This window comes from Tilletiopsis washingtonensis, assembly GCF_003144115.1.
Source record: "Tilletiopsis washingtonensis strain MCA 4186 unplaced genomic scaffold FA09scaffold_3, whole genome shotgun sequence".
NCBI classification, from domain to species: domain Eukaryota; kingdom Fungi; phylum Basidiomycota; class Exobasidiomycetes; order Entylomatales; genus Tilletiopsis; species Tilletiopsis washingtonensis.
Genome location: NW_020312000.1, coordinates 351,239 through 374,999, shown reverse-complemented (window position 1 = coordinate 374,999; position 23,761 = coordinate 351,239). Strand labels below are relative to the sequence as shown.

At 67.6% G+C, this 23,761-nt stretch overlaps 9 protein-coding genes and 1 non-coding gene across 10 annotated transcripts; 5 read left to right on the top strand and 5 right to left on the bottom strand.

Annotated features, from left to right (window-relative positions):
* The first annotated feature begins 224 nt into the window (after positions 1-224).
* FA09DRAFT_327858 (hypothetical protein) lies at positions 225-1,183 on the top strand. Its single transcript, XM_025741557.1, has 5 exons — positions 225-265; positions 367-473; positions 681-726; positions 786-817; positions 880-1,183. Exons 1-5 carry the CDS (start codon positions 250-252, stop codon positions 964-966), a joined length of 288 nt encoding a protein of 95 aa, XP_025600700.1. The 5' UTR covers positions 225-249; the 3' UTR covers positions 967-1,183.
* Positions 1,043-2,722, bottom strand: FA09DRAFT_333351 (hypothetical protein; the record flags this gene model as incomplete). The annotated part of the gene is made up of 6 exons (XM_025743686.1): positions 1,043-1,255; positions 1,313-1,457; positions 1,509-1,548; positions 1,596-1,834; positions 1,891-2,076; positions 2,130-2,722. The coding sequence occupies 6 exons, from the start codon at positions 2,720-2,722 to the stop codon at positions 1,043-1,045; spliced, it is 1,416 nt and encodes a 471-aa protein (XP_025600699.1).
* Positions 2,723-3,814: 1,092 nt separating this feature from the next.
* Positions 3,815-4,757, bottom strand: FA09DRAFT_333350 (putative DNA-directed RNA polymerase II chain RPB10; the record flags this gene model as incomplete). The annotated part of the gene is made up of 3 exons (XM_025743685.1): positions 3,815-3,840; positions 4,504-4,690; positions 4,755-4,757. The coding sequence occupies 3 exons, from the start codon at positions 4,755-4,757 to the stop codon at positions 3,815-3,817; spliced, it is 216 nt and encodes a 71-aa protein (XP_025600698.1).
* A 205-nt stretch (positions 4,758-4,962) lies between these two features.
* Positions 4,963-7,094, top strand: FA09DRAFT_327855 (small subunit of carbamoyl phosphate synthase). The gene is made up of 6 exons (XM_025741556.1): positions 4,963-6,210; positions 6,268-6,309; positions 6,365-6,605; positions 6,661-6,730; positions 6,790-6,808; positions 6,866-7,094. The coding sequence occupies exons 1-6, from the start codon at positions 5,251-5,253 to the stop codon at positions 7,001-7,003; spliced, it is 1,470 nt and encodes a 489-aa protein (XP_025600697.1). The 5' UTR covers positions 4,963-5,250; the 3' UTR covers positions 7,004-7,094.
* Positions 7,095-8,064: 970 nt separating this feature from the next.
* FA09DRAFT_324451 (hypothetical protein) lies at positions 8,065-10,813 on the top strand (the record flags this gene model as incomplete). The annotated part of the gene is made up of 2 exons (XM_025741127.1): positions 8,065-10,575; positions 10,652-10,813. The coding sequence occupies 2 exons, from the start codon at positions 8,065-8,067 to the stop codon at positions 10,811-10,813; spliced, it is 2,673 nt and encodes an 890-aa protein (XP_025600696.1).
* A 2,276-nt stretch (positions 10,814-13,089) lies between these two features.
* FA09DRAFT_t12 lies at positions 13,090-13,183 on the bottom strand. The gene has a single exon. It is a non-coding gene; the product is annotated as a tRNA-Ala (tRNA).
* Positions 13,184-13,358: 175 nt separating this feature from the next.
* Positions 13,359-15,159, bottom strand: FA09DRAFT_304531 (UDP-glucose 4-epimerase). Its single transcript, XM_025740471.1, has 8 exons — positions 15,016-15,159; positions 14,700-14,955; positions 14,245-14,496; positions 14,041-14,192; positions 13,797-13,983; positions 13,674-13,706; positions 13,489-13,617; positions 13,359-13,434 (listed from the first exon to the last, which is right to left on the bottom strand). The coding sequence occupies exons 1-8, from the start codon at positions 15,110-15,112 to the stop codon at positions 13,419-13,421; spliced, it is 1,122 nt and encodes a 373-aa protein (XP_025600695.1). The 5' UTR covers positions 15,113-15,159; the 3' UTR covers positions 13,359-13,418.
* A 789-nt stretch (positions 15,160-15,948) lies between these two features.
* Positions 15,949-17,469, top strand: FA09DRAFT_185512 (hypothetical protein). Its single transcript, XM_025739361.1, has 2 exons — positions 15,949-16,852; positions 17,021-17,469. Exons 1-2 carry the CDS (start codon positions 16,095-16,097, stop codon positions 17,250-17,252), a joined length of 990 nt encoding a protein of 329 aa, XP_025600694.1. The 5' UTR covers positions 15,949-16,094; the 3' UTR covers positions 17,253-17,469.
* FA09DRAFT_185461 (hypothetical protein) lies at positions 17,469-18,746 on the bottom strand. Its single transcript, XM_025739360.1, has 3 exons — positions 18,468-18,746; positions 18,273-18,414; positions 17,469-18,216 (listed from the first exon to the last, which is right to left on the bottom strand). The coding sequence occupies exons 1-3, from the start codon at positions 18,581-18,583 to the stop codon at positions 17,686-17,688; spliced, it is 789 nt and encodes a 262-aa protein (XP_025600693.1). The 5' UTR covers positions 18,584-18,746; the 3' UTR covers positions 17,469-17,685.
* A 1,932-nt stretch (positions 18,747-20,678) lies between these two features.
* FA09DRAFT_327851 (glycoside hydrolase) lies at positions 20,679-23,467 on the top strand. Its single transcript, XM_025741555.1, has 7 exons — positions 20,679-20,816; positions 21,531-22,118; positions 22,175-22,283; positions 22,338-22,740; positions 22,798-22,872; positions 22,928-23,003; positions 23,057-23,467. Exons 1-7 carry the CDS (start codon positions 20,732-20,734, stop codon positions 23,308-23,310), a joined length of 1,590 nt encoding a protein of 529 aa, XP_025600692.1. The 5' UTR covers positions 20,679-20,731; the 3' UTR covers positions 23,311-23,467.
* The last annotated feature ends 294 nt before the right edge of the window (positions 23,468-23,761 follow it).

The window sequence follows — 23,761 nt, the reverse complement described above, 5'->3', positions numbered from 1 at the left end:
CTCTCTCAGGCTACGAGCAGCTTGCACTTGCGGCGGCACACGCACGCGAGCCGCCGGCACGCCAGCCGCGGCGGCGCCGCCGCCTCGAGCCGCGGCCGAAGCCCTCGCCATCTGGCGGCCGCGCGCATCTTCCTTTCCTGCTTCCCGACGACGACGACCCCACCTCGCAGCCGCTCTCCCGCGCGCTCTCAACGCCGCTCTCTCGCCTACATATATCTCGCAGCAGAAGACTGCCGATCGCTGCCTACCATGGCGTCCGTGGGAGGTGAGCAGGTCTGCACAGCGCCGCTTGCTGCCCTCCACATGGCATCGGGCATCGTGCATCCAGCGCTCTGACGCTCTGCGTGCCTGCCTCGCCTCGCGCAGACTGGATCTTCCTCACCATCTGCCTCGCCATCGCCGGCGGCATCTTCTGGCTCGCCAAGGGGCAGGCGGTGCAGAAGTCGCTCGATGCGCAGGCACAGGGCCTCAAGGTGAGTGCTGCTGCTGCGTGTGCTGCGAGGTGATAGCGAGGGAGAGGTGCGCCATTGCGCTCGGCTGGCTGGACGCTGCGGCAAAGCCAAGTATAAGGAATGCTGGCTACGCTTCTTGAAGACGATGCTTGCCCGCCCGAGCGAGAGCAGCACCGCTGGTGCTCTAGCTGTGCGCTGCCATAAGGGCGCTGACGACCATTGCAACAGGCGCGCGGCATCAGCCTCAGTGCCGACGGCATCTCAGTGAAGACGAGTGAGTCAGCACGAAGCCAGGTGCGGCTGAACAGCAGAGCTGAGGCGATCGTGGTGCAGACCAGCGCGTCATGACACATGACGAGTATGTGGTGAGTGGGCACTCCCCGATGTGCAGACAGGCTGTGTCTAAAGACATGCTTCACCTTTGCAGGAGAAGTCACAGGCGTCGCTGGCACGGGGGCAGGATGCGATCAAGAAGCACAGTCACGCCTTCTCACACGGTCCGGCGAAGGGATGACGAGGTACAGCGGTGGGCATGCGGGCGTGCGCCACGAGACATTTCTATCGTTTGCCAGCCACACGCATGCGTCTGCTCAGAAGGCTGGCGTTCCGGCGCGGGCCAGCGAGGCGGTGAGATAGGCAGCGTAGCTCCAGGTGAGGTCGCGTGCGCCGCGCGAGTAGCCTGTGCTGGCGTCGAACTCCTCGGAGAGCGAGGCGTTGGTAAAGCTGTGCGACTCGACAATCTGCATGAAGCCGTCGGCCATGGTGCGCATGCCGCCGGTGAGCGTGCCGTACGTCGACGAGCCCTGCAGGAAGATGCGTGAGCCTCCGACAAGGCAGAGCAATGGCAACGGCCGGCGTACCTTGTTGTAAGTGCCGACGGCGACGCTGGACTGGAACTGCGCGAAGAAGGCCTTCGAGATCGACGTCACGGCAAGCGAGCCGACCTTGTCGAAGACGTTTGCGGCGTCATAGAGGAGCTCAGCCGCAGCCGACGTGGTCAGGAACCTGGCACAGCGGTCAGCGCACGGCAGCAGGGCTGGCATCGCCGACACTTACCACGGACGGCCCTTGGACGTGCCCACGCCGTCGTACACGTCTGCTGAGCGTGAGCCAAGCTCGCAAGCTGATTGTCGCATGACTCACCCTCGGGATAGCGGCCCACGGCCGCCGCAGCCGGTGCGCTGTTGCCGTTGTTGATGGGGTACAGGCTGCGGAAGGCGTCCGTGTACTGCTTGTGCGTGGCGAGCACGCGGTCGCACGCGACGCCAAAGGCGCTGCAGTCCGTGCCGGCGCCCGCTGTCTGGTTGAAGGAGTGCAGGAAGCCAAGGATTGCGGCGCTGTCGATGCCCGAGCGGCCGTCGACGTTGTAGTACGCCTGCACGCTGCAGAGTGAAGTGTCAACGGCGGAGGAACAGCGTCGGGCGTGAGTACCGCTCACCGGCCGACGCCCGGGTCATAGAAGCCAGGCAGGCGCGAGCCGATGGCGGCTGCCTGCTGCGAGTAGTAGGACGCCGCCGCCGTGTCCTTCATGTCGGTCGCAAACGCAGCGCCCTCGATGAGCGCACGGCGCTGCACCATCAGCGTGAAGAGGTGTGAGTTCTGCACCTCCTCCCAGAGGTCGAAGCTGCGTGCAAGTCAGCACAGCGCAGGCAACTCTTTCCATGATGCGCCGCTCACCTCGAGTCCTGCCAGTGGTGCGCGACGTACTCGAGGTCCGACTTGATGATCGAGTTGGCGGAGAGGTCGGACTTGTACAGTGTGGCCGTGTACGAGTCACTGAGCCCGATGGCGCGGGCGTAGCGCATGATGGCCGTGGCACGCAGCGCCGGGCCGTCGTTCTGCGGGCGGCCCCAGGGGCCCGTGAAGAGGCTGCCGTCGGGGTTGAACTTGGGCTCGCCGAGCGACGAGCTCGAGGAGCGGGCGTTGGCCGCGTTGACCATCTCGCTCTGGATCCAGCGCTCGATGAGGGCACGCGTGACGCCGTGCTGCCCCTTGATGTATGCGTCGATGATGACCTTGAACGTCATTGCTGAGTCTCTGACCCATGAGTAGTAGTAATTGGGCGCATCCGTCGACGGCGAGGCGATGACGGAGCCGCTGGCCGCACCGGGCACGAGCGTGGCACTGCTGGCACCGGCGATGTTGCGCAGCATGGCGTTGAAGCGCGTGTTGTCGAGGCTCGACTGGCGTGCCTCGAGCGAGGCCGGCGCCGCAGCCGCCGAGGAGGCAATGGCCAGGGCGCCGATGAGCGTAGTGAGAGAGGCACGCATGGTGGCTGAGGTTGTGAGGGCTACTTGGACAAGGACGAGGCTGGCGAGAAGAAGCAGCCCGATGGTGACGCGTCTTCTTAAGCCTCGAGGAGGCGCACCGCACGGCGGCGACTCGTGCGCTGCCGGCCCGGCGAGCAGCGGCGCCGTCTCGCGAAGGGCCCTCGCCATGCTGTTGCGGTGCTGGAGGTGCTGATGGCCAGCTGCTGTGCCGGCGGCCTGGCGTGACACGGGGCCGAGGCCGGCGGCAGCGTCAGGGGCGTGCGGGGAAGGACAAGGCCGCCGCGGAGCAAGCTCGGCGGTGCGCTAGCGCGCGTAGCGCCGGCGGCGCGGCCGCGGCTCGGAGCGCCGGATGTGCCGCGCCTGCCGCCGCCCCGCACTCCATCTGCTCCGACTCGTCCAGCATGACAGGCTCCTCGGCCCAAATCCTCCTGCTCATGCATCTGCCGCAAGCCGATGCTGAGCTCACGCACGCACGCAGTTTCGCCGTCTCTCTAGAGAAGCAGCCGACCAAGACCTGCCGATGTCGTGCCGCCCGGGCCCTGCATGCTCCTGCAGCGGCGCATTCACCGAAGTCGGCTGACAGCGTGCAGCTGAGCGCATCGCTCGTCATGCTCACAGACAGGATGAGGGCAGCTCGACGTCCGGACCGCAGTCGAGTCCGTGCTGGCCGGCACCTCGCCGTTCGAGAGCTATTTGCAATTCAGCACGAGTGCGAGCCACGACCAGGGGCCGTGCATGCTTCTGCCAGCCTCCTGGGAGCGCACCTGCTGGTCTCAACCTTGAGAGCGCAGCTGCACATCGGGCCTCCCGCAGAGGCGCAAGAAGGCCTGGTGCAGGCTGCAAGGGGCGGCGCAGTCCGCACGAGGCCAGCTCTTGTTCTCTCTGCACAGCCGCTGCATGTTCCACCAAGCCTGAAGCTTCAGTCACTGCCGGCACGACTGCGCTGAGCAGGAGAAGCTTGTGGAGCAGAACGGCGTTACTGAGGGACCTAGAGTACAATGGATGAGTGTGCGAGAGAAGCTGCGCGTTGCCGGCATGCACGTGCGTGTCGCATGTCGGAGAGGAAGCAGAGAGGTGGGACCGAGAGAGCTCTCAGGCGGTTTGTCGCCGCTCGTGAACTGCAAAGAGCGGAAAGGAAAGGTCAGCACATCTCGCGAGGCCGCTCTGTACAATGAAGGGTGCGCAATGCCAACAACGGAAGCGCTCTGCGCAGCAGCTCGAGGCTGCAGTGCTACCAGGCCTCGCTCGGCACTGGCAAGCGTGGGCAGCGCTGGCAAGCGCCATCCGCGCAGGCCCGTGCCGCCCGGTCTGTCGTCGTACGCCCCAAGCACAAGCGCCATCCACACGACGTCCATGTGGTTGACGTGCAGAAGAGGCGGCATCCGCAGGCTGCGAACATTCGCCATCGTGCGCAGCCGGCCCAGCATAGCAGTCCGAAGTCGCAGGTAAACGCTCCTTGAAAGCCCGGCAATAAAAGACACTACGCCAGCCTGGGCGATGGCGCCAGTCCTGATGCCCCTGATACCTGCAGCGCCCGTGCGGTCTTCGTGGCCATCGTAGGACTCGAGGGCCTGCGCGCACCCACGATCTGCCGCCGGAGTGACCGCGCTGGTCACGCTGAGCTCATCCGCGCGCATGTGTGCCGCAATCTTGCTACAAGTGACAAGCAGGGACGTCGCCTCTTCGCCTATTCGCCTCTTCGCCGCTTCGCCTCGCCTCCGCCCCGCCTTGCACCCCTGCAGCCGCCCGAACCCGGCCCCTCGCGCCCGCGCGGCACTCACTGTTGTAGTGCAGCAGCTTCTCGATCAGGTCGACGTGCGTGAGGACCATGCGGCGGCAGCAGTAGCGCTTGAGGCCGAGCTCGGTGAGGGCGTCGCCCTCGGTCTTGCCGGCGATGAGGAGCGCCAGGTAGGCGTTCCACTTGTCGCCGATGACCTTGCCGCAGGAGAAGCAGCGCACGGGGATGATCTGCGTGGGGGCCGGCGCATCAGCGGGGTGCGCCTCTGCCGCACGCTGCGCAGGCGCCGCTCACCATGGCTGCGAGGCAGGACGCTGGAGGTGGGGCGGAAGGTCGTCGGCGTCGTCGCGGCTGCCGCTCGAGGCCGCCGCGGCAGGAAGACGTGCGCACGTGATCGCCGCGCGCTCAAGTTTTCCCGGGAAGGCGCGGCGCGGCGAGTCACAGAGCGCTGGCGGAGGACGCCGGTGGCCGCCGGCAGCTGTCTTCGCGCGACGCCTTATCTGCTCTGCTGGCCGCGCCTCGCCCTCGATCGATTTCACACCATCCATCCAGCGCCCCCACTCTTCAGCCCGCCGTCCCTCCACCCACTGCACCCAGCAGCACCGCTGCTCCACCCTTCGTCCTGCGCCACTCCCGCCGACCCGTGCATGTTCACGCAGCAGACCCGCGACGACTACCTCTCACTCGCAGTCTACAAGGCCTCCTCGTCTGAAGCGCGAGCGTCGCAGTCGTCTCTCCTCTCCGCCCACCTCGCAGCCCAGCCGTCCCTCTCCTAATCGCCGCCCGCGCCATGTTCGCCGCACACCTCTCCCTCCGCCGCAGCCTCGCCGGCAGCGCCAGCCTCGCCGGTGCCCGCCGCGGCCTCGCCTCGGCCGTCAAGCCGCCGCCGGGCGGCGGCACCTTCACGCAGTCCGTCTCGCCGGCACCCGTGCCCTCGACGCTGCACCTCAAGTCGGGCCACTCTTTCGTCGGCCAGTCGTTCGGCGCGCCGCGCACGCAGTTCGGCGAGGTCGTCTTCACCACGTCCATCACCTCCTACACCGAGTCGCTCACCGACCCGTCGTACCAGGGCCAGATCCTCACCTTCACGCAGCCGCTCATGGGCAACTACGGCGTGCCGGACAACTTCTGCGGCCGCTCGCCCGTGGGTCACCCGGCGGACGTGGATGTCGGTGCGTTCCTCGAGTCGCGCGGCATCCAGGCCGCCGGCGTCATCGTCTCGAATCTGTGCGACCGCTTCTCGCACTTTGAGGCCAAGGAGAGCCTGGCCGCGTGGTGTGCGCGCCACAACGTGCCCGGCATCTCGGGCATCGACACGCGCGCCCTCACGACGCTGCTGCGCAACCAGGGCTCGACGCTCGGCGGCATCGTCGTCGGCGAGGGCCACGAGGCGACGCCGGACTCCAGCAACTACTTTGACCCGATGGCCATGAACCTCATCCAGCGCGTCTCGACGACGGAGCCGTACACGGTGCACCCCAAGGGCGGCGAGAGCCAGGCGCGCGCTCACATTGCGCTGCTCGACTTTGGCGCCAAGGCCAACATCACGCGCAGCCTGCTGCGCCAGGGCGTGAGCGTCACGGTGCTGCCGTGGAACTACGACTTCAACGCCGTGCGCGACAACTTCGACGGCCTCTTCCTCTCCAACGGCCCCGGCAGCCCGCACTCGATCCCCGAGGCGATCGAGACGACGCGCGTGGCCATCAACGAGTGGGACCGCCCGATCTTCGGCATCTGCATGGGCAACCAGGTGAGCCGCAGCGTTGTGAAGTGTCCTGTGCAGCTGCTGAGTGTGCTGCCTCTGCAGATCATTGGCCTCGCCGCCGGTATCAAGGCGTACCGCATGAAGGTGAGTGCCGCTGCCGTGCACCGGTTGCGGGCGGGCGCTGACTGCGCGACTGCAGTTCGGCAACCGCGGCCACAACCAGCCCGTGATCTCGCTCTCGACGATCCGCGGCGGCGCGAGCACGCGCGCCGGCCGTGTCTACGTCACGAGCCAGAACCACGGCTACGCGCTCGCCCCGCCGACCGGCCTCGGCACGTTCGAGGAGGGCACGGGCTTCATCGAGGAGTGCGACTGGCCGGCCGGCTGGGAGCCGCTGTTCGTGAACGCCAACGACGGCTCGATTGAGGGCATCCAGATGAGTGAGTAGCTTCGGAGCCCATGTACTGAGGCGCTGTGCTGACGCGCGACGCCCAGCTGCCAACGCGAAGCGCCGCAGCTCTGTCGCTGCGGTGCAGTTCCACCCCGAGCACGCCGGCGGACCCGAGTGAGTTCTCTTGATTGCACAGCCTCAGCAACATGGCTCAATTGTCATCTTCTCCGCAGCGATGCGTCTGGCATGTTTGTGAGTGTCTCGAGATAAGCCGCCTCGCGACGACAGCAGCTGATGCTCTATCTCCAGGCCGACTACATCGACGAGGTCGTCGAGCAGATGGCTGTGCACGGCCGCAAGAAGGCTGCCGGCATTACCAACGTCGGCTCGATGCCCACCGCGCCGCTGGGCGCCTTTGGCCGGCCAGCCGAGACGGCGACGGCTTGAGCGGCGGCGGAAGCGCGACGTCGTGGGACGTCGCTGCCCGTCTCTCCACGAGCTTCACGACTCTTTAATTCAATGAAACATAGACCGAGAGCACCGGCTGTGGAGGCTCGCTCACAGCAGCGCTATGTGATCTGCAGAGTGGAGGCTGGCTGGCCGGTACAGCGAGCAGAGCACATGCTCCACGCGCGCGCGTGCAGCATCACGGCGGCGCGCGGCGCCGTTGGGCCCAGCGCGGCCTCCTTGCTGCGGCGCGCGGCGCGAGCGTGCCGCCGGCCGTTGTGCCTCACGCTCCCTCGTTCCCTTCCTCCACCCGGGGGTGCCCGTGTGCGGCAAGGTGACGTGCGCAGCCGGACCGCTGGGTGCGGCACGGCTTTGGCTGGCACGCCGACGAGGCTGCCTGCACCGCGCCGGCCACAGGGCGTCCGACCCCGCGCCTGAGCACCGCCGCAGCCGCCGGGCCGCCGGACGCCTCCTCGCCTCGCGCTGCCGCTTCGCACCCAGCAGCTGCTCGCGTCTCGCTCTGTCCAACGCCCGCCTGTCTAGCCGCACCAGGCCGTGGGCACTGCGACACCATCTGCAGGTGCAACACCCGTCGAGCACGGGCCGGGCCGCTCGGCGAGCCAGACGCTTGCGGTCTCTTCGCCCAGATCGCTCGTGCTCGACACGCCCTCCAGCACACTGGCGCAACGGCAGGCACCACACACTCGGCACCCAATGCAGATCTGTGATACTCCGCCGGCAATATCGCTAGGCATGAGCCAGGCTCAGCCGCCGCTCTGCCAAGCATGCTGCTGCCGCCTGCCGCTGTCTCCGCACGGCATCAGCACGGCCGGCAGCTGACAGCTCCTCGGGCCCGTCTTGTGGCTGCACCGTCCTGACTCCCTCTCGATCTTGCGTCTCGCTCCATCATCCCTCGTGCACTGATCGGACAGCACCACAGCCACTTTCGCGTCCAAGATCGCGCCACAGTCCTTTGCTCCTCTCATCTGCACTCTATACCCGCCTCTCGCTTCTCGACTCGCGCCGACACGACCCCGACATCGATACCCAGTCTCCTTTCCATGCCGCGCTCCTCTTCGTCTCGTCGTGCGCCACCAGAGGCGCCGGCTCGAGCGCCAGAGAGCGCCGGCTCTTCCTCTTCATCGGGCTCCGCCGCTCGCTTCGTCCGGCAGCGGAAAGACAGAGAGGCGACACTGCACGCTGAGTCCAGCGCCGAGGCGGAGACACCCGACAGCGACCGACGACCGGCGAGGCTCTTGCGCCAGGTCGCTGATGCTTCAGCGCTCGATGCTGAGCCGGTGCGGTCGCCACGCAGGGGCGCTGGCCCGCAGCGCCAAGCCCAAGACGGCGTGCATGCGCTTGCTGGCCCGTTCGATGGAGCGGCGGTCAAGCGCAGGCCCCCAAAGGCGGACAGCCGCGCTGCAGGCGACTCGGCCCGTGAAGGTGCGAGGCTGGCAGTGATTCGACAGCGTGCGCCATCCCCAGACGGCACAGCCCGTGAGGTGCAGAGGCCGTCTGCACGCCACACCGAAGACCATCCGCAAAGCAAGGCCTCTCACAGCAAGCCCTCGGCTGTGTCACACGCGAGCAAAGCTGCTACCGCTCGCCCACTGAGGGACCACAAGAAGAAGCACCGCCACGCCTCCGCACCAAGCAGCAGCACCAGCACATGCACCACGTCGACATCAGGGATGCACAAGACGAAGGCCGCTCACACCGCAAGTGCGACAGCCCGCATGGCCTCGGACGACAGCAACAGTGGGCTGCCGGCCAAAGGCACGAGCTTCAACGCGGCGCCAGGATGGGGCGACTTGCCTGGGGCCACTCACGCCGACCGGAGTGCCGGCTGGGAGCTGCGTCCGCACACGTCCGAAGGCTTGGCGATTACCGTCTGCCTGCTGGTGCTGCTCGGACTGGTGGTCATCTCGCTCTGGGCCTTTATGATGCGGCGCTGGAAGCGGCAGCGCGCAGCTGACCGCTGCAGTAAGGTGCATCTACACAGCAGGCACAGCAGCGCCGCTGGCCGCGCAGTCTCAGGCGCGAGCTTGCGCAAGAGCAGCTCCAGAGTCAGCGCCGATGGCTTCCTGCACGCACCGAAGCAAGCGCTCCGCCGCCTTGCCAGTGCGGCCCGCGGCGGCGCAAGCTCTCAGTCGCAGCAGGCCTCGTTCTCGCGTCTTGGATCGCCGTCTCTTGCACACTCGCCCTTCCGTCTGTGTGTACCGGAAGACGACCATGCGACGACGCCCAGCGCGCCTCTCGGAGCGCTCGGCACCGTCATGCGCACGGCTTTCGGACTCATCGAGCAGTATCCCGCAAGCGTCTCGCACGCCGCCTCGCCGTCGCCTGCTCCGTCGCCATCTCTTGCGCCTCTGGACTGCGCCTACGCGGGATCGCCGAACATGAGCAAGGCGCTTGCGAAAGGATGGGGCGCAGACGGCGCCAGCCCCCATGGCCTGACTAGCGCTGCCGGTGGCGCATGCCACGGCTTGTTGCCAGGCCGACGGCCTTCCACCAAGCGGCGCAGTCCCTTTGACCTCGCAGACTCGCCAATCCTTGCGCCCTCGGCCGCGTTTGGCTCGCCACGGCGCGGCTACACGCATACTCTGGCGCCTGGCGCCTCGTTTGCAGCCCTATCACCTGATGTGGAGCGCAAGGGTATGGTATACCCCAACTCTCCGCGCAGGCCGAGCTTGCTTCGTTTCGACTCAGGCGGCACGACTCTGGTGCCGAGCGAGTGGGCAGGTAGTCATGCAAGCCTCGAACTCGACGCTGGCATGGTCGGCCTCGGCATCGGCATGGACCACGCACTCGATTCGAAGCTCGCAGCCCCGCTCGTTGAGCATCACAGCACGCAGCCATGCGGCGAGGTACTGCCGTCGAAGGCCGTCATGCTGGTGGCGGATATCCGAGCAGCGCACGAGCGCAGCTTGAGCAGCAGCCGCCTGGAGGAAGCTGACGCATCCACCAGCACAAAGACGTTGTGCGCCGAGACACTTGAGCTGGGCCTCCTTTGGCAGCCGTTGCCGGGCGACGGAGCTCTGCGGGATGGTGGACCCATGGAGCTGCGAGTCGAAGCGGAAGGATCGGCGGAGAGCAGCTTTGAGGCCGGTAATCTCTCATCGGATGCATTCCCCTTCGGCCTCAGCGACGACAGGCCGGACCTCAGCGTCGTGGGCGGTATCACTACCAGCTTCGGCGGCCTCAACGAGCACGCCGAGGCGCCATTGCACGATCTGGTAGCGATCAGCGCCAGCTCCAGCGAGCGGAGCTTCACCGTCTACGAGACTGGGACGCACTTGCCATCTCGTGTGGCGAGAGCTCTGACCGAGGCGGGCTTGACGAGCGCGGACGAACGCAACACATCCCTTGACGCAGCTCGGGCAGTCTCTTCGGTGTCAGCGCACGATGAGTCGGTCGTCTTTGTGGGCATCCACGACGCGGAACTCTTCCCTCCAAGTCAGGCATGGCTGGGCCGCGAGAGTCTCTGTGCCGAGCCCCTCGACATGCTCTCGATGCGCGAGGAGCTCGACTTCACGCCGGCCTACAGCGCAACCTTGCAGCACATGCAGGACGTCATGGCTTTCGAGCACCGCCCTCCAGCCACATCCAGGCGCCCGCGCGCACAGACGGTCGCTACCGTGCGGCCAGATCTTGGCGCCACTGTCGAGAAGCAGCGAAGACAGCGAGCGCTCTCTTCGCCGCGTCTCGGACGGCTGCGCAATCTCGTGCAGTCTGTCGACCAGCGCGACGAGTCGCGGCTCACGCGGCTGTCCCGTGTCGCCCAGTCGGGCCCTGCGACGAGTCGTCTGAGCTCAAGCCGCACAAGCCGCGGCTCTTTCGGGACCAGACCATTCCGCACAACGCCGCGCACGAACCGTATCGCCCAGGGCATTGCTGCGACAGCCCGCGTCGCGCTTGTTTGCGCATCAAGCTCTCCAGCCGATGCCTCGCGCGTCTCAACCGAGAGCCAGTACTCGCATCCAAGCCTCTACGTCTCGCCAGTCAAGGTCGCGGCCGCGCTGAATAAGCCTCTGCCGGACACTCCGCTCCCGATGCTGCAGGCTGTGCGGATCGATGCCGCGACCGAGGATGCGCGCGACGCCCTTCTCGCGTTCTTCGCCACCAACGAGAACTTCTACGCCGCACGCGGTGACAGCCCAGTGTCGGACGATGCTTCCACTGTCGTGGGAACGCCCAGCCCTCCGAGAGCAGAGCGTGTCGTGTCCCTCGCGAGCGTCTCGTCGGAGCAGACACCCAAGGCACTGCTCATTGACACTGCTCCAACGACATTCCGCCTGCCCGCTCGCGCGCCGACCCTCGACTTCCACCTGCCGCTTCGCATTCACCCGGCCAGCACTGTTGAGACCGCAGCCGTTCCCGAGTCCTGGTCAGGCGTTGCCGATGTGCGCACGCTGAAGAAGGCGGCAGTTGACGACACCGCTTCACTCCTCTCGATGGATGAGTATGCGGCGTATGCCGGCGTCGACCTCAACTTTGAGTCCACGCCGCCCAGAGTTGCACAGCCCGGCGCCAAGGTCGCCTCGAAAGCCGCGTCGACTGACACGTCAGAGGACGAGGCTCCGCTTCGCCGCGCAGGTCCGACGCGTGAACCGGACGAGGTGCTGGACGAGGCGCTTGCACTGCTGCGCAGCCGCGAGCGCTTCGTACCCGCGGCTCGACAGGTGGACCGGCCTTCAAGCCCGCGCAGCATGACCAGCTCAGACTCGGGTCTCAGCAATGGTCCTCAGCTACTGTTCAAGACGCTCCAGGGCGAGGTTTCCGCCGTAGGGACCGCTCATGCTGCCGCAGCCGCGCCACCAGCCGATGTGCGAACGTGGAGCGACGAGGAAGCTGAGCTGGAGCGCGAACGCAGCTGCTACTCGCCGATCTGGATGCAGCGCCCGATTCTATCTTCGCTGCGCATCGACTCGGAGCTCGAGCGGCTGCGCTCGCACTCGTCACCGGGCACGCCGACGGGACGCCGCTCAAAGCCGCAGTCGACACACGCCTCGCAAGAGGGCACACCGCGTCACCATCGCACTGCCACACTCCAGATCGAGAGCCGCAGTCCCGCGCGCAGATCAGCAGCTACAAGCAGCGGCTCGCCGAAGATGCGGCCTCTGATGCTGCCCACCCGTCGGCGCGCCATGTCCACTGCCACCACGCTGCCGGCCAGCAAGGCAAGCAGCCCGCTGAGCGAGGTCAGCACGCCAAAGCTGCCGCGCGCCATCGACCGCACTGCGACACTGCGCCTCGCTGCTCAGGCACCGCTTGCACCAGTCGAGACGCCTACTCGCCGTCCACTTGCCGCAGCGCAGCTTACTGAGCGGTCTGTGCTGACCGACGACCGTGCCTCGCGGACGTCGAAGCGCGCTCTGCGTTCGCCTGCGGCCAGCAGCGCACGCCATTCGCGCAGCGCCAGTGCTACGCCGCGCAGTTGCCCCATCTCCAGCAATGCGCCAGAGGCAAAGGCGTGCGCCTCCCCTGGCCCGAATGCTGCTCGCCCACGTCGTCCGCCCATGGTGCGAGCGCGCAGCTCGACCGTCAGCGGCATCCCCACCCTCAGCCAGGTCAAGCTGCTGCACGCAGCCAGCTCGCCGCCGCTGCTCTCCAAGTCGGTGTCCGAGCGGGCCCGTCTGCGCGCACGCGAGAGCGACTATGCCAGCCCGACGATGCAGGTCTTCCGCTTCTATGACTCGCGGCGCAGCGTAGCGGTCGAGGATGCGCAGCCTCGCGACGCGCCCACCGACGAGGAGTGACTCGCTATCCCTGAGCGGCCTGGTGCCGTCTCGCACACTTTCCTTATCCCTGCTGTATTCTAAGCACGGCGCCCGCCCGCTGGGCCGCCACCCACTCTCACTCAACTGTATTTCACCTCTCGCGCAGCGTGTGGCCTTGCCCTGGACGCGGAGACCTGTGAGAGCTGAGCAGAGCGCGTCGCTAATGGCGGCCTGGAGCTCCCACGCCTCTCAACTCGCCCAAGGATCGACTGCAGCTGTCCCTCAGCAAGCGTGCCGCAAAATCGTGGCACACGGGCGCATGGTGGAGGCACAGAGATGGGAGCGACAAAAAGGCAAAAGGTAAGATGGAGACAGAGGGAATCGAACCCTCGACCTCATGCACACGCCCGAACTGATCAGAAGATGCTAAGCAAGCGCTCTGCCCCTGAGCTATGTCCCCATTCATGTTGAGCCGGAATTGAGGTGCATACACAGACACATGAAGCGCTCAGCACGACGCCGACTGACCAACATTCTGTCCCATCCACTCCAGTCGCGCCCTGTCCCTCTGCAGCGCGGCTCATCACGCCAGGCAACAGGAAAAGTCTACATTGGAAGCATGGACGCGCGCTATTGGCAATACAGCATGGGTGAGAGTCGGCGATAAGAAGGAGCGTGGTGAGCGTGCCGGGCGTCTACTGTCCGGTGTAGCTGCGCAAGGGAAGGTCAGTACGACGCACGCGACGCAGACCGCAGGCAACGCACCCCTTGGGGTTCTTGGACTGCCAGTTCCACAGCGACGAGGCCATGTCGTCGAGGTTGTACTTGGCCTTGAAGCCAAGCTCCTTCTCGGCAAGCGTCGGGTCGGCAGTCAGGTCCGGCACGTCGCCAAGGCTGCAGCAGAGGCGTGAGAGGGCGGCACAGCACAAATTGCGCGTCACGGCACTCACCGGCGGCCCTCGACCTTGTAGGGGTACTCGTAGCTGCACACACGCGCGTTAGCTGAGCTCTGCGGAATCATGCTCCACATCCCGCCCAGCCCTGCCCTGCGCCCTACTCTTGCATGCACTCACCCCGAGACCTTGCGCATGGCATCAATCATCTGCAGCACACTCATGCCCTTGCCCTTGCCGAGGTTGTAGGCCTTGTACTTGCCGGGCGTCGGCGTGTCCTTGAACTTGGCGTCGTCGTCGAGCGCCTCGAGGGCGTTGACGTGGCCGCCGGCAAGGTCCATGATGTGGATGTAGTCGCGCACGCACGCTGCGTGGGCGCGTCAGCTCAAGAGCTGCACAAAGCGCGCGCCCTTGCCATACTCACTGCCGTCCGGCGTCGGGTAGTCGTCGCCAAAGACGCGCAGGCCCGGGTCGCGGTACTTGCCCACGGCCATCTGCGCGAGCAGCGGCAGCAGGTTGCCCGGCTTGCCGACCGGGTCCTCGCCGATCAGGCCCGAGGGGTGAGCGCCGGCGGGGCTGGGCGAGAGGCATCAGCAGCGCAAGACGAGCCCGTCTCCTATTCACTCACTTGAAGTAGCGCAGGCCGATGGCGCGCCACGTCTTGGGATAGGCGTCGCACACGTCCTTGATGATGAGCTCGCTCATCTGCTTCGTGCGGCCGTACACGCTCTCGGCAGCCAGCGGCGTCGACTCCGGGATCGGGATTGTCTTGGGAATGCCGTACACAGTGGCGCTGCTCGAGTAGACGAGGCGCGTGACCTCGTGCGTCTGCATGACGCGCAGCAGCGTGATCAGGCCCGAGACGTTGACCTCGTAGTAGCTGTAGCGGGTGTCAGCCGGAGTGGCAGAGGATGAGGCAGCGAGTGCGGCAGTGCGACAGCCAGTTGGGTAGACACGCGGCAGCCACTGCAGCGGAGACGACACGTGCCAGTGCAGTGGCCAACGCAGGTGCCAGTGCCGCAGCCGTGCGACGGCCTGTGCTGCAGCCCATCCCTGTCCCTCGCCTGCCCTCGCGCAACTCACTCAATCGGGATCTCGCCGCTCTCGCCGACGGCCTTGAGCGCGGCGACGAGGATGACGCTCCAGATGGCGTCGCCCTTCTGCTTGTAGTCGGCAAAGATGCCGTCGAGCACCTTTGCGTCGCGCATGTCGCCCTTGACGACGTCGACGGTGCACGCGTCCTTGTCCTCCTGCGACGCATCGGCGGGCAGCTCGTCGCGCGCGATCTGCGAGACGCGCGTCATGGACTCGGGGAAGGAGTTGTGGAAGTTGTCGACGACTGGGAGCGTGTGTCAGCAGAGGGAGCAAGGCGCCGGCGGGCTGCGCCGCGGCCACTCACCGGTGACGGTGTACTTGCGCGTGAGGAGCACGCAGAGCACAATGTGCGAGCCGATGTAGCCGGCGCCGCCGGGGATGAGGACACGCTGCTTGGTCATGGTTGCGGGGGCGGGAGGGATCGCTGGAGGTGGTGCTGGAGGTGGTGGTGGGAAGGAGAGCCGTGCGGCGAGAGCAACATGGGCCAAGCAGGTGTGCGAGGCCGGCCGGCGGAGAAGCACACGCTGGCACGCAGCGCGCCGCGAAGCTCGCCCAAACGAACGCGCGTCGAGTGCCGACACTGGCCGCGTGCCTGGCTTCTGCCGCCACCGAACAGGCGCGCGCGCCGCGCGGCGGCGGAAGCTGGCGTACCGCCCGAGTGCCGGCGCGCCATGCGCCCGTGCGGCATTCTCGCCGCCGTCGCATGCTGCCAGCGTGAGCTTCCTCAGCCGTCGGCGGCACATGCTGCACTCATGCTGAGACAGAGCTCGTCCGGAGACAGCCTGTCGCGCCCAATCATGCGCCGGCCGTGCACGAGGGACCCAGACGCAGCAGGCGTGGACCCCGAGGTGCACCTTGCATGGAACGCCCGCCCACGGCGCGCGCCACACGCAGATCCGCGCATGCTGCGCCCGAGCCTCGCCGAGCCGCCGGCCCCGACGCGGGCGAGCGAGGCTGTGCACAGGCACCTCAGACACCGCTCTCGCCAGCTTCGTCTCTCACTCGCAGTCACGCGTCAGCAAGCGGTCGCTTTAGCGGTCTGCAGATCACAGGCCGGCTGTGGGCTGAATGGTGGGCATTGCGAGCTCTGAGTGCAGATCTAAGAAGGCCGCTCGCGACCACGTCAGAAGCTCGGCGAGTGCGGCAGCGAGTGTGCGCCGCCAGTGCGTCCGGGACTCTGTCCTGCGCCGGCGCCTTGTCCGTGCGCGAGGCCGTTGCCGCTACCGCCTCCGCCTCCGCCGCCTCTGCGCCGCGAGAGGAAGGCAGCGAACTCGGCGTCGGCGGCAGTGCCTCGCAGAGTCTGACGCTCGGCGTCGCCTCCGAGGTCCTGAGAATTGAGCGGGGTCAGCTCCGGCACAGGCACGCATCTCTACATCACTCACCATGCGTCCCACGGGCTCCTCTTCGTACGAGTACGGGAAGAGCTCGAGCGAGCCGCGCGACGGTCGGTGCTGCGATGGCGAGGCAGAGGCAGGCGAGGCGCCCGCCTCGGCCTCGCCCTCGCCGGCGGCAGCGTGGCCGCGCGAAGGGGCGCCGATGCTGCCACTGCCGGCACTGCCGCTGCCGCCGCCCGGCGTGCCACGCCCGCTGCGTGTGCCCCGCCCGAGCCCTACGCTGCCCGCCGGACTGCTGTTGTCCGTGTCGTACGCGTGCGGGCGCGCAAAGAGCGGCCGTGCGCCCGTCGAGATCGGCGCGGCAGCCAAGCCTCCGCGCGAGGCCGGCTCGGCGACAATGGGCGGCCCGCTGAGCGGACTGCGCGCAAAGTTCGGCGAGCTGGCGTTCGCGAGAGCAGCGCCGTCGCCGCCGCTCGGCGTTGCGCCAGCGCCCATGGCGGCGCCGCCTTCGCCGGAGCCCGGTGCATTGACCGAGGCAGACATGCGGCTCAGCAGCTCGTTGATCTGCGAGCGCGAGAGCGGCTGGCTGCTCGGGGCGCTGGTGCTTGCTTGCCGTGCGCGAGAGGCTCCCGGCGGGCCGCCGCGCCGAGCAAAGCTGCCGCTGCCAAGCCCGCTGGAAGCAGGATCGACGGCCGTCGACGACCCGCCAGAGCGAGGCAGCTCAGGGCGCGCAAGGCCCGGCGAGGCCTGCGGCACAGACCGCGCCCACGTCGATGTAGGCGCCTCGGCACGTCCCAGGGACCGCGAGTCGAGCATCCGCACGAGCTCTTCCAAGTCATCGTCTTGGCTGTCCGAGACGTTGCTCTGCAGGGCTGTCAGCTGGCGTTCCAACAAAGATGTGCAGCGTCGTACTCACCCGTCGTCGGTCGATGCGCGGCGACATGCGCGCCGCAGAGAGGCTCGACTCGCCTCTGCCGATGCTGCCCGGGCGAAACGCACTGCCAGCACTCGAGCCGTACTGGGCCGCATAATTCTGCCTGGCCTCAATGCGCGACTGCCAGCTGCGCGAGTACGTGGCGTCGGCGTCGCCGCTCGTGCTGTCGACGCTGGCGCCCGACGTATACGTGCGCGCCTGGCGATACGAGAACGTGCTGCTGTAGCGCTTGATCATCTGCGGCGCCACCGTCGGCTGCGTGCTGCCCGATAGCGTGCGCGATGCGATAGGCCGGCTGCCCTCTGGCTCTTCGCTGACGGGGCTGCTCGGCTTGCGCACGCCGGCGGCAAAGGCATCGGCAGTGATGCGCGGGGAGCTGCGCGGCAGAGAAGCCGTCGGAGACGTGGCCGACAGACTCGGCGCGTACGTCTGGAACACGCTGCGCAAGCTCGACGTCATACCGCCTGCGCCTGCAGCGCCAAACGAGGAGCGGAACGCGGGCGAGGAGGAGAGCGCCGATGGCTGCTGTGAAGCAGAGAGCTGCTGCGCCAGCGGAGAGGGAGACGAGGGCGAGTATGAGCCCGAGCGGAGTGCTGCAATACCTGACGCCCCGGGCACGCGCGATGCGTACGCGGGCCGCAGAGCGCCGGACGCAGACGCGGCAGCGACCGTCGGCGAAGGCGGACTGCTCTGTGCTCCATTCGCGTCAGCAAAAGCAGGCCTGACGCATGCAGCTTGGCGATCTCACCCTCTCTGAGCTGTAGCTGCTGAGGGTGCGCAACCTCCGCTCGCCGCCGATCGTCGTGCTGGCCCGCCTGCCGTGCGTCAAAAATGCCGCACCTTCGATCTGGGTGGCCGGACTGGCCAGGCTGCCACGCGTGCTCAGAGGGCTGGTACCGCTGCCGATGCCGGTGCCGAGCGCGACGCTGACTGATGGCGGGCCGCTGACGCCACTGCGCAAGCTCGATAGCCCAGCCAGTGGCTTCGACGAGGCCGAGGCCGGAAAGACGCTGGTCGTCGGCGCAGGATTGCGCAGCAGGAGACCCTCAGTCAGCGCGGGAGAGCCCTGCGGCGACGAGCCGGCGGACGAGACAGCTGTGCTGGCCCCTGTGCCCGACATCGGCGGCGAGCCAGACAGCTGCGCGCGGCCGGCCGTCAGAGCGCTGACGCGCTTGTTCGCCGTCGTGGATAGCAGCGAACGAGGTGCAGCCGCCTCTGTGGCAGCCGGCGCAGTCGCCTGCGAAATGTCAGGTGAGCAGTATGCCAAGGTGAAGCGCTTTCAAAGCAGCTTACTGCGGCTGCGCTCGGCCGCTTAGCTGCCGGCCGAAAGTAGTCTTCGTCGATGTCCAGCACGCCCACTTCCTCTTGCGCATTCTTCGGCTCCTCGACCTCGAACTCGGTCTCCGCACGATACTCGACTGAGAGACGCATGGAGCTGTGGAGTGTGAGCGCAAGTGCAGACTCGCACAATGTTCTGCTTTGTCTCACCCGAAGGCAGTCTCGATCGCGTCGAGCTTGCTCTCCTTGGTCTTGCTTGATGCGCCCGTGAGACTCTTCCCTATCTCTAGCACCTGCGGCGCCTCTTCCACCTCGCCGGCAGACATGCGCAGGCCTATCCGCAAACTGTTGTCCTCGGGCAGCCGCTCACAGAGCCCAGCAGCGGGTAGCGTTTGGAGCAGTGCGTCCAGCTGGGCCAGGCACCCGGCCAGGGCGGTGGTCAAGTCCGCCTGCGAGGCCGGCGAAGCGGGCTTGACAAGGCTGTGGCCGAGTCAGGATGCAGGTCGGCTGATGCACGCGATCTGTTCACTCACACAAAAGCCACTTTCCAGCGCTCAAGCACGATGCCTTGCTTGCTCGGAGAGCTCGGCTGCGCTGATGCTAGCTCTGGCCCCCTGAGGCGCAGCAGATGGCCACTGGGCAGCGCAGCGAAGTCGAGGATGGTTTCGAGCAGCAGAGCCGGTATGTACTCGGGCAGCGGAGCGGTGTGCAGATGCAGTGACGGCAGCACAGACTCGGGCACAAGCGTCGAGACTGAGCTCCAGAGCGCGAGCTCGTCTGCGAAGAGCGCAGCATCTGATGGAGCATCGGAGAGCTGTGCGCCTGGCGTCAGCGCGCTGCCATTGCTGCCTGATACAGCGGAGGTCGGCAGCTGCTCGGCCGCGTCACGTCTGCTGCGGTACAGACAGCTAGACGCGGACCCACCAGTGCACTCAAGGAACCAGCCTCTGCTTCACGACCAGTGCACTCACCCATGCCTGCGCCTGCTCGGCACTGCCAGTCGCACTCGTAGCAGCGCTGCCGGAGGAGCCGTGCTGTGCACGCCGAGCCGCGATGCGCGCGACGGCCGCGGCACAGAAGCGAGCGACGAGGGCATCGAGCTGCGCCCACTCGCCCGCGGCAGGCACCGGCGTGGAGCTCATTGCGGGCGAGGCGAGGCGACGAGGCGAGGCATGCCCGGAGCGGCGCGTGTAGGCTGGATGTGGAGGCGGGCCGCGAGGGTGCTCCGGCGCGGAGCAGAGACGGGCGGCGAGGATGCCGCTGTGGGGACTCGCGGCTGCGCTCGTGTGAGCTGCGCCAACTGATGCTGAGCGCCGAGGAGCAGGTGGGCGGTGCGGCGTGGTGGTGATAAGGCAGGCCGCTGGAGGCGCCCCCACGCCATCGGGAGCCGCTGCGCGCTGCGCGTCTGCATCTCGCCGATGCGCCGTGCCGCACCGGCCCCGCCTGCGCCTGCGCCCGCCGCTCCCTTGACGCGATGATCCCGCCGCACCGCCGCAGGCGCACGCCATCGCTGCGCACCCCTGCCGCTGCACCCGCTTCACTCGTCCCGTCTGCCCCTGCGGCAGGCAGCATCCGCGAGCAGGGGCTGGGAGTGCGTCTCCGAGGCCAAGGCGCGCCATTTGATAAGGCGGCCGGCCGGCGAGAAGAGACCCTCTTGGCCGAGATCGCCGAATACAATGAGCGAGGCCGAAGCTTCAAGAGGAGGAGCCGGCGTTGTATTCGCAGCACGGGCCACTCGCGGCGCGGGGCGCCCTTGTGCGCGCGCGCATGGCCAGCTGCCGTGCCCCTCCCTGAACAGGTCGGCGGGCGCTGCCTCGCCTCGTCTTACCGCACCGATGAGCAGTCCTTTTAGCGTCAAAATGTAAGGCCTTGCACCTTCTTGCGACTGCGGGAGAGTCCTAGATCAGGCGCATGTCTGGACGCCGAGCTCGCTCTTACGGCCAAGCAGCTTCAACGAGGTGCGATGCCCTGACATGCTGCTGTCTAGGCTCCTTGTCGAGCCGCAATGCGAACCTGTGAATGATCCGTGCAATGGCTCAACTACGATAGAACTGCGCCACCGAGCTGTGGTGGGCAGGTCAGACCTTCGATGTGCGAGCTGCCCTTGGAGGGCACACGGGCACACACAGCGAGGTCACGTGCCGTACGCGCCCCTGTCTGGCGCGCGCGCCGGATGGCCCCTGACGGCGACGCGCCGGCCGCTGCGCTGGGCAGCGAGCGGGGAGCAAGCGAAGGCGAGCCTCGAGCGTCATCATCGTGCTCGCGAGGCACCTCTTCTGCTGCTGCCTGCATCCGCTGCGCCTGTTGCCTCCGCGCCCTCACCTCCTCCTCTCTCCACCGGTCCGCAGCCTCGTTGCACTCTTGCCCAGCCCCTTGCTTCAAGCGTCCCGCAGCAGCAGCTCTAGTCGCCGCACCTCGTGCAGCGCACGCACACCTCCTGCCGCCGGCACACACCTGCCCTCCACACCCGCACCATGAGCGTGCGCCACGGCGCCGCCCACGACGAGGGCGCGCCGCTCGTCCTCGATGCCGACAACACCGACTACTACGACGAGACGGGTGAGTCGCACGGCGCCAGCGCTGCCGAGGCCGTCGAGGGTGCGGCGGCGGTGGAGGCGTCTGTCTGGCTGCGTGCTCTCAGCGTGCCGTCACTGCGTGCGCGTCGAGTATGCACCCCAAGTCGGCGGCACGGCTCCACGCCGGCCTGTCCAGCACAGCACAGGCCCTTCGGGCGGAGATGTTGAAGCTGCGCCGCGGATGGGAGCATGCTCGCGATGCGGCTGTGCTGTGCTGCGCGGCGGCGGAGCTGGGCGTCCAGCAACACCACGGCGAGATTTGGGCCGCGGCGCGGGCGCCCCTCTGCGAGCACAGCCTCGGAGTCGGCCCTGGGCGAGATCTGCGTCTGCGTGCGCGCGCGGCGCGGCGCGCTGCCAAGCCCCTCGGCGGCGCGCGGTGCCGCGGCACGGGAGCAGCAGCAGCGATGCGCGGCGCGCGCTGACGCAGGGTGCAAGCGCCGCCGCGGCGGCAGCAGGCGACCCCTGAGCAGGCTCGCCAGCGGCACTCAGCGGGGCCGCCTCCTGGGTCGTCTGCCGCCTGCCGGCCGAGCAAGGTGCTTCTCTCGCAAGGCACCATGCATGCGTCCGAGATCCTCGCGCCGGGCCTTGGCAGCGCTTGTGCTCGGTGCTTAGAGGCCGCACCGGTCACGCGCTCGCCGGCCTGCAGCCACATAAAGCGTGCTCGCCGTGCTGAGGCATCCTGACGGTCCCTCCCCAGGTCTCCCACCGCCGCACCGTCTCTCCTCGCACGTCGGCCACTCGCCCTACGCCGCCGCCTCGCCGCGCCACTCCTACATCGACCCGTTCAGCAACGCTCGCTCGACGGGCTCCTTCGACCTTGACAACCCGCGCGCCTCGCTGCACTACCCGCACGCCGACGCCGCCGGCATGTCGCACCAGCCGCCGAGCTTCTCCTTTGCCAACGGCGGCGCGCCCGGCAGCCCGTCGTACGGCCGCCTCGAGAGCAGCGAGCCCGTGCAGCAGTGGGGGCGCTCCGAGTCGAGCACGTCGCTGGCCACGGGCGCACAGCGCGACCGCTACATGCAGCGCCGCGAGCTCGAGGCGGGCGCGGCCGCAGGTGCCGGCGCCGCTGCCGTATACGGCTACGGCGAGAAGGCCGGACGGTCCGGCGCAGGCCCTAGCCGGCGCAAGTGGTGGATCATCGGCGGCCTCGTGCTGCTCGTCGTCGCCGTGGCCGGCACGGTGGCGGGCGTGATGGTCTCGCGGAATAGCTCGTCGAGCTCGAAGAACGTCGCCGGCGTCGTGCAGACGTCTGACCCCAACGATCCCTCGAGCTTCTCCAAGAGTGCGCTTTGCTGCTACAGCTCCGCCGCTGCTCTCATGCTCACCCCTCACGCACAGACCCGGCGCTCAAGCAGTCCTTCTGGGGCATGTGCTACACGCCGCTCAACTCGCAGTACCCCGCCTGCGGCGACACACTGCCGCAGGTCATCGAGGACATCCAGCTTGTGTGCGTGCGGAAACTGTCAGGCCCGCCGTTACGCTTGCTGACCCGCTCCCGCAGCTCGCAACTCACCAACCGCATCCGCCTTTACGGCGCCGACTGCAACGTGCCGAGCTACGTGCTCAACGCCGTCAAGCAGACCAAGGTCGACATGCAGGTCTGGCTGGCCGTGTGGGTGCCGCAGCCGGCCGACGACCCCGACGACGCCACGTACAACCGGCAGGTCAGCGAGGTGCGCAAGGCCATCGAGGAGTTCGGCGTCGAGCACGTCGCCGGCATCACCGTCGGCAACGAGTACCTGCTCAACGGCGGCCCGGCCGACGCGCTCATCACCAAGATGGCCGCGATGCGCACCATGCTTGCCGGCATGAACCTCGGCAAGACGATCCCCGTCGGTACGGCCGATGCCGGCTCGATGGTCACCACGTCGCTCGGCGCCGGTAGCGACTACGTCATGGCCAACGTGAGTGCTGCTTGTCGGAGGTGCGGCGAATGCCTACGCTGATACATCTCTCCACAGGTTCACCCGTGGTTCGGCGGTGTGCCGGTGGACCAGTCTGCCGGCTGGGTGTGGTCGTACATGGCGAACCACGAGGTGCGTCGCCGTGACATGCCCACCTCTACGCCGCGTCTGACGCCCTTCCCTGCAGCCTGCCACAGCGCGCCTGGCCGCCAACGTGCCGCAGCTTTACGTCGCCGAGACGGGCTGGCCGACGGGCGCCAATGGTGAGCCACCTGTGCTGTCCTCCCGCCGCACGCTGCTGACACTCCACCCGCAGAGACGCGTCTCGAGACGCTCGGCCCCGCCGTGGCCGGCATCGAGGAGCTGAACCGCTTCATGAGCGACTACGTCTGCGCGGCGAACCGCAACGCGACGGCTGCGACGCCCGACCCCTTCTCGTCATACTTCTTCTTCGAGGCCTTCGACGAGCCGTGGAAGGACGCGCTGTACGGCGGCGTCGAGGCGCACTGGGGCCTCTTCACGAGCGACAAGAAGCTCAAGGAGGGCCTCGTCATTCCGGACTGCTCGTGATGTCTCCTCTGCTGATGCCCTGTTACGACTGCTCCCGTCTCTCTCGCCGTGCGCCCTCTGCCTGTGCTGCGCGGGCGAGGAGCTGCTGCGCGGTGCGCTACTGTACATGTATACCTGCTGCTGCTGCTGCTGTCAACGATGCCCCTCGACCCCGGCGCATGCATCATGTGTGGGCGTGCTGGTCAGGCGCGAAGCTCGCATCTGCAGAGCGGCGGCGCCGCGGCCGGAGATAAGCGGCCCGGCCGGCCGGCCGGCCGCGGCACTGCGCCCGCAAGCGCATGCGGCGTCGCAGCGACGACGTCCAGCCAAGCCCTCGCCGGCTGAGCGTGCGGTGTCCTGGAATGCAAAAGGAGCACGCAGTGCTGCTGTTCCGAGCGCAGAGTGTGCCTCCGAGGGCCGAGCCTGTCAGGCGGGTGCTATTTGCGAAGGCTGCGATCCTGCGCCGCACGTC

Excerpts from the sequence above, each read along its gene's own strand:
- FA09DRAFT_327858 (XM_025741557.1), top strand. Across the intron at positions 727-785 it reads CGGCATCTCAGTGAAGACGA|ACCAGCGCGTCATGACACAT; the intron begins GTGAGTCAGCAC and ends ATCGTGGTGCAG. Across the intron at positions 818-879 it reads TGACACATGACGAGTATGTG|GAGAAGTCACAGGCGTCGCT; the intron begins GTGAGTGGGCAC and ends TCACCTTTGCAG.
- FA09DRAFT_327855 (XM_025741556.1), top strand. The coding sequence starts at position 5,251 with ATGTTCGCCGCACACCTCTCCCTCCGCCGCAGCCTCGCCGGCAGCGCC. Across the intron at positions 6,211-6,267 it reads GCATCTGCATGGGCAACCAG|ATCATTGGCCTCGCCGCCGG; the intron begins GTGAGCCGCAGC and ends CTGCCTCTGCAG. Across the intron at positions 6,310-6,364 it reads TCAAGGCGTACCGCATGAAG|TTCGGCAACCGCGGCCACAA; the intron begins GTGAGTGCCGCT and ends GCGCGACTGCAG.
- FA09DRAFT_304531 (XM_025740471.1), bottom strand. The coding sequence starts at position 15,112 with ATGACCAAGCAGCGTGTCCTCATCCCCGGCGGCGCCGGCTACATCGGC. Across the intron at positions 14,497-14,699 it reads AGCGGCGAGATCCCGATTGA|CTACTACGAGGTCAACGTCT; the intron begins GTGAGTTGCGCG and ends CACCCGCTACAG. Across the intron at positions 13,618-13,673 it reads TACAAGGTCGAGGGCCGCCG|CCTTGGCGACGTGCCGGACC; the intron begins GTGAGTGCCGTG and ends CCTCTGCTGCAG.
- FA09DRAFT_185512 (XM_025739361.1), top strand. The coding sequence starts at position 16,095 with ATGCGTCCCACGGGCTCCTCTTCGTACGAGTACGGGAAGAGCTCGAGC. Across the intron at positions 16,853-17,020 it reads GCACGTCCCAGGGACCGCGA|CGATGCTGCCCGGGCGAAAC; the intron begins GTCGAGCATCCG and ends ACTCGCCTCTGC.
- FA09DRAFT_185461 (XM_025739360.1), bottom strand. The coding sequence starts at position 18,583 with ATGTCTGCCGGCGAGGTGGAAGAGGCGCCGCAGGTGCTAGAGATAGGG. Across the intron at positions 18,415-18,467 it reads GCGATCGAGACTGCCTTCGG|CTCCATGCGTCTCTCAGTCG; the intron begins GTGAGACAAAGC and ends CACACTCCACAG. Across the intron at positions 18,217-18,272 it reads AGCGGCCGAGCGCAGCCGCA|GCGACTGCGCCGGCTGCCAC; the intron begins GTAAGCTGCTTT and ends GACATTTCGCAG.
- FA09DRAFT_327851 (XM_025741555.1), top strand. The coding sequence starts at position 20,732 with ATGAGCGTGCGCCACGGCGCCGCCCACGACGAGGGCGCGCCGCTCGTC. Across the intron at positions 22,741-22,797 it reads GCGACTACGTCATGGCCAAC|GTTCACCCGTGGTTCGGCGG; the intron begins GTGAGTGCTGCT and ends ATCTCTCCACAG. Across the intron at positions 22,873-22,927 it reads CGTACATGGCGAACCACGAG|CCTGCCACAGCGCGCCTGGC; the intron begins GTGCGTCGCCGT and ends CCTTCCCTGCAG.